Genomic DNA, 11,709 nt, shown 5'->3' with positions numbered 1-11,709 from the left:
GACAAACAGAAGGAAAAGAAGGAGAAATAGACAACTAGAGTCAGACTGAGTTGTTAGGGAAGAAATAGTGATTACTGCTCATCAGATCCCAGAACAGTTAAGTGTCTTGGCCCCAAAAGCAGATCCTTTAAACAAAAAAACTGTGTATTAAATGGCTTCTTAAGTTAGATGCTAATACTGGTTTAACCATGACTTATCAAGAGAATTTCTTTTGAGCATCTGCTACAGCTTCTGGGTGGACTGACAGAAGAATTTATACAGATGCAATCTTTGCAATAGTAAATTATCATTATAAGTGGATACATCGTGTTGTATTAGATATATTAGCACAAGCTACATGTAACAGTAGAAATGTATTTGGCATGGACAAAGTTGTCAGCCTCTGTCCATAGTCTTCTAAACAATAGAGGCAGATAAGCCCCAAATTATGATCAGGTTGCCTTTGAACAGTTGTTGTGTATGACCTAGTCCCAGGATGTTAAACAGCTATAAAGCAGGAAAGAGATCTTAAGTGGAACTTAGACAACATTTCCATCCACCCAAGACAAGGAATTATAACAGTTGTGCTAGGAAGAGTCTGGAGGAGTATGATTATCCACTACCATCTGCCCCATTGCAAAAAGAGCTCCACAACATTGAATCAGCTGAAAAACCGAGAGAACCTTTAGTTTTTGAAGCCATTGTAAAAACACAAAGGGCCGGAGATATGGTCAAGAACAGAACAGAGCAAATCACTATCACACCAGACTCAGAACAGATTAGTATAATAATGCAGGTGATAAAGCCCCTAAATGATGATACTTGCATTGAAGGGGTGGTTAAACTAAAGAAAAGCCCCATGCTTGACATATAAGAATCTAGCCTGAGCAACAAACAGTGAATCAGACTGAGCAATTAGGTCAACCGTGGCTTGGGTAGAATCAGAAAAAGGGATCCAGCAAGCAAGGAGAATTATGAGAAATGAGAAAAGGGGATAATAACACACTGGAATTAGTCCAGCTTGTAACATTTGCTAACAGCGGACTGCAGCAGTGGAACTGGAGAAAGAGAGTAAGTGTGAAGCAGGGTGTTAGTAGGAGTGCCCATTGTTCTATGGACCTTGTGTGTGGAAAAGCAAGGAAGGATAAAAAAAAGTAATACAGCAGAACAAGTAATCTGTTTCAACCCTAAGGGTATGGCTACTTATAGGTTGCATTGATTTGGTTTAGCTGGTTTTGCTTTCTTTTTATTGTAGTATATGTAGATATGAAATGGAAAAGATATAATACTGGGGGTTTTTAGTCAATTCTCATGGATGAAATTAAAATCAAGACCATCACATTCACCTATGAGTAATGGGGAAAAAAATGGAACCAATTGTAAGATGTTCCCAACTCCAAGCAAGGGAAACCCTGTTTCTCTCCATCAGGATATGCATGCCTCCCATTAGAAACAGTGATCATGATCACTAATATACGATGTTTGTATATGTAACATAAACATACATGGATGTGATGCTGTGTATTTACAACACATAATAGTTCAAGTGCTACAAGAAGCAAAGCTTAATCAGTTAAGTATAGATATAATTACAATGGTAAATTGTGTTTTAGAAGAATGTATGCTATTACATGCACATTTGCAACATTGGGACTGGGAATACTGCATGTTTGTGTAGTGTTATATGATGTCAGAGCTATAAAACAGCTATGTAAAAGTGGATGTTTCTGGGCAGGATAGAAAACAGGTCATGGCGGAAACCAGGTGTTCCACAATTACAGAGATATCAAAAACTACATACAAGGATGACATACAACCATGTACCAATTTTATGAAAAAGATTTTTTATTATGCAGGAGTTAGTTAGCCAGATAATGTTAGAAATGTATAACACCATTGCAATTGTGTGTCCATCAAGTGCCCACAAGTTATTGTCAATTATCTCACTGTGTATAATTTATCTGATAATAGATGCGTATGTAAAGTAATTTCTGCTGAAGGATGTGGTTTTAATTACATCATACCTATAGAAGCAACACTCAGCTCGCAGGAATCATTGCAATTGTATGCTACGTTAGGCTCAATGCCTTTAGGAATTGCCAAGCAATTTTCAACAATTTTTCAAACAATTGCCAGAAATGCTAGAGCAGCCCAACCTTACACCTGAAGTCTGACGTGGTACAAAAGCCACACAGGGAGAGGTTACTGTACACCAAACAAATCACCAAGCAACCCACATTGCTACCACAGTGCAAAATGCAGTGTACCAGCCCTGGTGGAAGTGCCTCTGAGAGCGATCTTCCTCAACTAGAAGAGTTTGGAACTTGGCTTTACATCCTAGAGTCATCATTTGAATCATTACATTGATTTTTCTTAGCTATAAAAATCAGATATTTAGTATGTTGTGGTTATACATAACAAAGAAGAACTATAGATTACTCTCAGACCTGTACAAGTTATCTTGAGGTAAGATCAGACAGAAAAGAGCAAACGTCTTTGAGGTCTGCTGCCTCATCCTGATCAGTAGCCTCAAGATGTAGGAGGGTTGCAACATCCATTTTTGACTTGTAAAAAGTGCCTGTGAAGCGGACTAACAAAAGGAAGGCTTATAGCCCTTCAGGCCCATAAATATGATTTTGCCATTTCTAGCATGCTAATAGAACAAAGACATCATATCAGGCAATTAAATCTCACATCCGAATTGAAGAGGTATTTATGGGTTTTTAAGTGCCAAATTCTATAACACTGAATGATGTACATGAAATTAAACTTTTTGGAAAAAATACTGGATCTTGACTTTCTCTTGTGTAAAGTTATGCTGTCTTCCCATATTGGACCTCCAGTGGTGAGATTTGCAGGCTCATTTAAGCACGTAGCACTGAATCACCTCTTCACCTGAAGTAAGTAGCAACGGCAACCTTTTGCCTGCTGTATGATCTAGTTGCCAGGCTGGTAAAAAAACCCCTCATTTTATCTGTGGTTTACACAACTCTTAGACTCTATATGATACTTAAAATTAGTAAGCTGCTTATTTTAATAGCTGTAAGGGGCAGTGCATCAGCATGCACAAAGACACATAGATTTTATACCTTATCTTGAGAAGAAGAGAAACATAAGCCTGAAATCTTCCTGGACTTTAATCACAAATAGAATCACCATGCATTGATTTGTCACAATTCCGGTCAAAAATTTCCCCTTAATTTTACATCACATATCCTACCCACTGTAAAGTGGTGTAAGCCTTCAAAGACCGTATTCACTTTCACTTTACAATATCTTAGATACCCAGAAGGACTGCACTCTTCTTGCAGATCCACTTGTATAGAGAGTGGCAGTTATCAGCATGCATTTCTGTCAACTTATAGGCAGCACATTTTTCTTCTTTCTTCCTTCCTTTTATTGTAAAACTGCAAGAGCCAAAACCACACAGATATGAAGATCATTGAAAAGATTTATTTGCATATACAAAGAGTGAAACCACAAAGGCTGGATTTTTTTGTCTTTATGCTGTCATTCTTTTGATTCCCTGACATACAGACAGGTTTTATTTGTTCAGTAAGCTTCACCCTTTCTCTGTTTCCCTACTTGTTATGCGGCTGGAAGTAAAAAGCTTACATAGCATAGGCACCTCCTAATAAAATTAGTTACTTTTCAGAGACCCGTGAGGAAATTTCACTTTTCAACTCCATGTTCTGATCAGAATTCTGTACTGAGAAAAATCAGAATAGGCTGAGCTGCCTAACTGGAGTATGGGCCCTCATATCTTACTACTACTTTCTCACGGTCTAATGGCTTGACAGTCCAGGCACAGCGAGGGCAGAAGACTTCACGGAAGCCAGCACAGATTCACTCCAGAATGAACTTACCTGCGCCCTGGATATTTGGGATCATTGAGCCATACCCATCTTCCTTTCTCCTCATCAAAGTTTAATCCAGTCCAAACAAAGCCAATGTCTTTATCCTTCAGTTTGTTCAAGAAATCCTAAAGAGAGGTATGTCTTTGAACTCCCATTATAATGACACTTCATAAAACTCCAGCACCAGTAATGTATAGTGGTAATTAATATTTTAAAAACAGCAAGGCTTTCATGCCCAAAGATTCCAGAGAATGTTTCCAAGAAATTGAGAAGAAAAAAAAAACAAACACATAGAAATTGGTTCAGGTTCTCAACGACACCCAGTACTGTGACTAACAATGGTAAATGGAGCAACCAAGGAGCTAACCTTTGGCTCCTTGCTGGCCCCAGGCCCATTCCACTAGCACATTTTAGATGAGGATCAGGCTGATTTGAATTACAGGAGCTGAAGCTATCATCTCCTCTTTTTCACCCTTACAAGGAAGGGAGGTGAGGATTTTGCCAGCTCACCCTCCTGGGTGCTCTAAAAGTGACTGTCTGAACCTGGTCATCTTTAAGCAAAATCAGTAGCACAAAAGAGACGTGCTACAGGTTAGGATTTAGTCCACAGAACTGCAGACTTGGTACTGCCATTTAAAAAATGTACAAAGTATAGAGCAACATCTCCATCCCCCAAAAGCAAGGCAAGAGCATTTATGACAGCTAAGTTCTGAACAGGTTTGATTTGGAATAAAACATGCAAGAATCCTTCAAATACCAGCTGCTTCTTGCTGGAGATAATCTCTAGGCATATCATTGCATCTATTTAAATGAAGCATAGGCTACTGGTCTTTTTGACACAAATGTTTCTTAACAGGCAGAAGCCAATCATCAGTGCACTTACCACTGACAATGCCTTTTATGAGCATATTTGGATTAGAAATGGCTTCTAAAAATACATGGGAAGCTGTAGTTTGATACGTGGATTCACAAAGTATAAGTAAAAAGAATATTTGAACCACAGAGTGCCTTACAAGCTTACCATTTCAGTCTCATCCTCTATAATCAGGAGTTCAGATTTTTTTCCTGAGCAATACTTTCTGCTGTTCTCCCAGGTGTCACGAGTTTCCGAGTAGAAATAACATCTCCCATAATGCAGCTTCCAGCCAATGGGGCAGAGTTCACATCTAGAGTCTGTGAGGAGTTGGGGGTGAAGGGATTTTGTCACTTCTTTTTTTTTTTTTTACAACTGATATCATTATTATTGGCTCCTGCTTTTTATGGGGCTTTTGAATAAGAGAGTAAGAAGCTTTAAACCAGGAGTGGGGCAGAAGTTGTGATGGTATAGCTCATTTTAAGAAAGCACATTGTCCCCGCTTTACAGTAGTGATAAGGATAACCATTCTTTGACTAGGGATCGCTCTGTGCCGTGAAGTATTTCAGAACTCTAGATAATTGTACTAAATACTTACATAATAATTGAGGTAAAAGCTCTGCATAAAATCCCAGGTCTGCTGAAATGACTGGGAGTAGTACAATTCAATGACATCCCATGGAGAAATAACAAAGACCTTCAGTAACACCGCTCCACTTTTATTTTTTGTTTAAACTAACATTTTCAAGGATAGAACTCTGAATTAGATAACTTTATACATCTTTATCAATGTAAACATATTTATTCTTGTATCTAAAGGTCAATTCCTTTGTGTAGGTGTTTATATTAACCTTTTCAAGAGCTTCAAACCATTTATGCTACTATGAGTGAGACTTTATTTCCTTACCATTTGTATGCATGCATAAGCTTTCTTTTAATGTAGCCAGTAAGGTGTTTTCATGAAGATCTTCCCCAAAGACACTGTCACTTTCAGAAAGATTTTCTCTGGGCTTCGACACATCACTCGATAGCAAGCCGCCTGGACAAGAATCTCCAACATTTTAATGTAAAGCTCACAAGTGAACTGTATAGAAACCCGATAGTATTTTTCCATGGATATTAATAGGAACTTTAAGTGGAAACTCAGATTGCTCATTTGTCCTTCCAGCTCTGCTGTAAATGGTAGGTGGAGAGTTGAGCATCCAAATCATATACATTAAAGAAATACATGAGGTGACTAACTTCACAAAGACGTTATTATCATGCTTTTGACAACATGGTGTGCAACAGTTGTCCTTCATGTAACATGGCTGTGCCTTTGATTGTCCAGTTCCTGAAATTTGTATTGAGCTTATTTCAGAAAAGAATTAGTTGATGTGAGAGGGCAGGACTCGCATTGAGAGAAAGGGAGAACATCTGACTCTGCAGGATACTTATGCCCTTCTGAATTCTCATTTTCTCCTGGGTTCTCAAGTGATTTTGATGTGCGGAGTGATTTTGATGTCCAGAAGCAGGCTGGACATTGGGACTACCAGGCCATGATTTTCTAAAGGAGGAAACTAAAATTAGTTTCCTTGATCAATATTCAGATGTTTGTTGGTGGCAACCTAAAAACTTGTTCAACTTGCTTGGCCAGGGCAACTGCAACCATTTCTCTCTGATCTCTAAGTTTAGATGCTCAGGGGTAATGGCACACATCTGTGCTGGATAGGTAAGCCCTGTATGCACGTGATCAATGCTGGCACTGACCCAGTGCTCATGCACAAATTCTGTGGACAGTGCAAAGGCCACTTTTATAAACTTAGAGGCACACATTTTCATTTCATTACTAAAAGAGTCTTTCCAAACTGATGGATGGATAGGTTCTTTGGCTAGAAACCTTGGTGGCATGTTCTGTGTTAGAAGGAAGAGGAGGGAGTCTCATACTGGGGGGCAGGAAAGTGAGAAAGACTCCAGCCCTCTTCATACACCCTAAACATGCAATGGTCCTCTGAAAGCCAATGGCCTCCTGCAGATCCACAGCCCCCAAATGCCAGTGACTCCCTCCCACCTTCATCAGAAACACAATACTAGAAAGCGTGAGTGGTCTTGCCACCTTATCAAAACAGTTTGTTTGCAAAACTTGTTTAAGTTAAGGATTAAGTATTAAAGCAAAACATTCATTGGCAGGAATTAAAGTAAAACATTTCACTTGGTCACTCACATTGATGAATTAATGTGATTACAGCTCCCAGAAATACAACATTCAGAAATCCTGAGAGAGCAGCAAGGTACCGCAAGCCTGAAGAATTAGAGGGAAATTCTGCAAGAAATAAGAGGGGTTTACAAACACAGCATGAGATGCTACCCAGGACATAAATCTGGGTTTCTCTAGACATCTTTCAGACAGAACATCCAATACTGTCACTTTGTCAAGTGCTTTGTCACAGTTGCTTTTTCCCTTCTAGTTGCCTCCTGCATATCAAGTGGTTCTTGTGCCTAAAAAACTTTCATTTATGAAAACTTTTTGGGGCCTTGAATTTTCCCATGCTGTCTTCACTGTTTGCTACCTCATTTGAGGTTTTGAGTGGCACAGCTACTGCAGTTTTTGCTTCTTCGTAGCAGGGGGATATCACTTGCAGATATCATGAAGACTGTTCGATGGCACAGCAAGCACTTAACAAACATTGCTAAAGAAAACCTCACAAACTTAGTGAAAGAGGAAGAACTGAATTTTCTAACAGTTGCAACGAAAGAGATATATATAACATGTAAGAACAAAACTGACATTCTAGGACTATGCATACCAACACTATCGATTAAGAAAGGACCAGTAGCTTCTCTGAAAATTAGTAATTAGTCCTGTAACTCCAGGACCCACTAGTTTTATGACCTGTACACTGGATGCCAAGTCAAAGGCCTTTAGAAGAGTCCACATTATAATTTGGAGATCTTTTTTTTTTTTTATTGAGTCCTTGATGTTCAGACCATCCCAACTGGAAAATTACTACTAAATGATTAAAAAATTAAGTAGCAGTGCATTAAACAGGGTTTCTTTGGAGAAGGGATGCTTGTTTAAAGTCAGTGAATAGAGATGCAAAAACGAGCTTCCTCACAACTCAAAGAAAATTACTTTCAATTAGAATCAGACAAGCCTGGAAATGTATAGTCATGGTGAATCTTCCTTCCCAATATTACCCAAAAAATCTTAAAATTTATTCTTCTAGGGCTGTCACACTCCTGCCATGTCACTTCCTAGTGAAACCTGCTGCTGTTTGCTCACTCACTGTATTTCAGGATTTCTACATATCTTGACATAGAATCACAGAACAATGTAGGCTGGAAGGAATCTCAGCAGGCCATCTAGTCTGGACTCCTGTGTAAGGTGGCTCAGGTTAGAGCAGGTTTCTCAAGGCCCTGTCCAGCCAATTTCTAAATATCGCCAAAGATGAGGATTCCACAGCCTTTCCAGGCTCCTGTCCTAGTGTTTTGACCACCACCACAGTAAGAAAAATTTCCTTGTATCAAATCCTAATTTTCCATGTTCCAACTTGTGTCTTTCAATGTGCATCTTCAAGAAGAGTTTGCTTCTGTCTTCTCTATGCCCTCCCACTGGGTAGTTAAAGAGAAGAGTAAGACTCCCTTCAGCCTCTTCTTCTTAGGGCTGCACAAAGCCAATTGTCTCAGCCTCTCCTCCTGTGTCACTTCTCCAGCTCACTAACTTGAGGAGCCCTCCGCTGGACTCATTCCAGCAGGTTGTCAGTGTGCTCTTGGAAGGGGTAATGATATAGTTACTGTAGGCTGCTATACAGCAAAGATCTTTAAAATAACTGAGGCATAAAAGATGTTCTATGATGCCTCAAAGGATTCCTTGGAGCAAGGAGAAGAACAGTTAGAAGTTGCCCAGGTATGCAGGAAATGTCGTGTTAATTTTCCTTCCTAGCTTCCTAACATTAGTGTTTGCAGGAAAAACTTTGTGAATGTTCTTCTAGACTAAGATGCAATACACTGTTCACTTCGTCCAAACTTAACTTCATGGGAAAAAAAGATTTTACATGCAAACCTCCCTTCAGTGAGGGCACAGGAATAAAGTCAGAGACTAACAGAAGGATGATTTTCCATTTCATGGAAATGGCCATTCTTGGAAGAGAAAACAGGGTGCCAAAATGTTGTACCTTGTAGAGAACTTGTTCTGTAACTAGTAAATAAGATCAGGAAGTACCCCATGCAAGTATCCTTTAAAAGACATTACATTTCAAATGCTGGTGGTCCAAATCAGATGTGAATCGGCTGTTTGAAAAGTTCTCTGCTTCTACATTATTGTTTCAAAAATGTAATGCATGGACCTGTATTTCAAATCATGAAACGACTTGAACTTTGTGCTACATGATAAACTCATTTCCACTAACGTTTTCACTTCATGTCTGGTTTCTAGCTATCATCGTTTTGCACAGAGGTCAAACATTGTTTTTCTTCATTCAATCATACTTACTTGGGAAATGCTGTATCTGTGACTAGTCATTTTTAAATATTCAAACAGCTAATCCCCACTGTTTTTTATATTGCCACCTTATTTAGATGGCAAATATATGTAAACATAGTGCAGTACTTTTCGCTGGCTATGTAACATATTATGGTTAAGCATCTGTGTGGGTTTTCCTTCTTCCTTTGGGTATTATGCAGTGATTTTACAGAAAAAGGCAATCAGGATATCTGGAGTCTAATCTTAACTCTGGCATGATTTGCACAACAGCTAGACTGCAGGCAAAACAGTAACAGCGACTTGTGCAAATACTCAGATTTACGCTCAGCTACCCAGGATGAGCTCTGGTAGCAGCAATACCACAGAGGTGACAACACAGCATGGGCTAACAGCTCAGCGTTTGCCCAGTTTCTCAAGACAGCTCTGCAGCTTGCACCACTGGCAAGACCGGATGGGGCTGCAAGGGGGAAGGGGAGCTCTGCATCATGGTCTTCCTTCTGTTCTACATGAACTGGCACAGATATTGCACTAGATTATGCCAATGAGGCATTGCGACCATTTCTAACCACTCCAGTGAATACACTTCTGTATTCCTTATGTATATCATGCTACCATGACTAGTCTGTGTCTGGTCTAAAGGTAGCTCACACACCTTTCACTACAAGCAGAGACCCAGCTTGCAGTACATTGTTTAACAAGCTAAATGAAAGAAATCTTCTTTTCAGTTGCTTACCTGAAATCTTTCTGCTGCCCTGTTGTGTCATGCTACCCAATCATGCAGGTAGACAATGAAGATAGATAGAGCATTTTAAACCCGGTTTTGTCACTGTGTGCTGTGCGTGTTTGTGGTCACATATTATTATGTATATGTGCCACATACGCTTTGTCTGACTTTCTGCTTCTTTTAAATGGAAATATTCAATCTACTCCATTACAGCAATGGTTTTGTGCACTTTGACAAATATTTTTAAGACCAATGAAAATTCTTAGTTAAATAAATATTAGCTTCTATGATCAGTTTTCTGATTTTTTTTTTCTCAATTTTGCTGGTTCTGTGCTTTTACTGCAGTTGGAACAGTATCTCAGCTAAATTGTTGTAATAATAGACAAACTGGCACAATTTACGTCAATAAAATTACACACAATTTATCCTCCCATACTGAGTAACTGAAGTTGGCTCTCGCTTTTTTTCTATTAAAAATTGTTCTTACATAAATGTGCAGCTAGGATTTCTCAGGAACTGATCATCATAGCTAATTAACTGTTGGGAAACTGGATGTCTAATTTCTCTGAGGACTTGGTATTTATAATCTGAGAAGGTCTTCCCTGGGACACTTAAAAGAGATAAAGGTTAGCAAGGGTGAGCTTGAACGCCTTCCAGCATATATTGTTGTACTTTCTCCCTTGCTGCTCCTGACACTTTTGACAAAATCCCCAGAAGTTGTTGAAAAAGCTTACTGGATGGTAAGTTACTGTCTTAGAGTTTGCATTTAAATTATTCTTAAATTCTTCTTAGCTGTGATTCTTGAAAACAAAACAAAGAAAAACCAAAAAAACCCACCAACCGAAAGCCCCGTAGAAAACTTCAATGGCTAATGAGCCATTAACCACTGTCAAACTTACTGACAACTACTGCCTCATGTTTTCCTCATATGCCTCTATCTCCTAGTCTCCATTTTGTACTGGCACTGTCAGCACCAGTACTCCAACCCTGGTGGTACTATTAGTACTGCATTTTATCTACTGTCCATCATATTTCTCTGTATACTGCCATATATCATTGGCAACTTTAGTAGCACCTACTAAAATTTTGGCAGATTTGTGGTTTTTTATGATAACTCAAACATGAGATTTGTTATTTACAGAACAAGTCTGAAGGCACACCATGAACACATATATGCTCACCTGCATTGGAGCTTTTCTTCCTTGATTTGAAATGAAGTTCTGTGTAACCGTCTTCGTTCTTCATCTCAAGGTCTTTCTGTCACTTGTTCCTACTGAAGACTGTTTGAGTTAGTGTCAAACTAGGTTATGGGAAATGCTTCAAATGAGTGTGATAAACAGGAAGGGGACAGCAGATGGCCATTTGTGCTTTTATCTGAAGCCATGCAGTAGCAGGACTATGAAAAGGAACTCAACAGTATAAACTGCACAGACAAGTGAACTCTTTTTCTCTTCTTTTTCACTTTCTCTGTCTTTCTCTGACAACCTCCAGACCCTTCTAACAGATACTTTTAACACTGAATTTTCTCCAATGCAATATCACATTCCTCAAACACAATCTTTCAATGCACGCACACTCTTGCATATGAGAGAATATATTTGAGCCCCTCAAGCCCATTTCACTGGATTGATAGTCTCATTTACTTTATATTAAAATCAGCTGTGTCAACTTCTGTGTTTTTCTAAAATGCTGAGAATTGATCTTGCCTTACCAAAAGAAGATTGTGTGCATATGTCTCATTAAATAGATGGAAAGGGCGTTTAAATACATGTATTGATCCTTGGTTCTGCTTTGTGCCTGTCCACTTAAGCAACTGTTCACAGATTTGAGCAAC

At 39.0% G+C, this 11,709-nt stretch overlaps 1 protein-coding gene across 1 annotated transcript; it reads right to left on the bottom strand.

The window, feature by feature from the left end:
- Positions 1-3,256: 3,256 nt before the first annotated feature.
- LOC309590144 (killer cell lectin-like receptor subfamily F member 1) lies at positions 3,257-11,120 on the bottom strand (the record flags this gene model as incomplete). Its single annotated transcript, XM_082311113.1, has 6 exons — positions 3,257-3,386; positions 3,846-3,961; positions 4,858-5,009; positions 5,597-5,728; positions 6,893-6,991; positions 11,057-11,120. The coding sequence occupies 6 exons, from the start codon at positions 11,118-11,120 to the stop codon at positions 3,257-3,259; spliced, it is 693 nt and encodes a 230-aa protein (XP_082167239.1).
- Positions 11,121-11,709: the final 589 nt, after the last annotated feature.

This window comes from Platalea leucorodia (genome assembly GCF_965183815.1).
Source record: "Platalea leucorodia genome assembly, chromosome: 4".
Taxonomy (NCBI): Eukaryota; Metazoa; Chordata; class Aves; order Pelecaniformes; family Threskiornithidae; genus Platalea; species Platalea leucorodia.
Note: the sequence above shows the minus strand (reverse complement) of the source record. Positions and strands in the feature narration are given on the sequence as shown.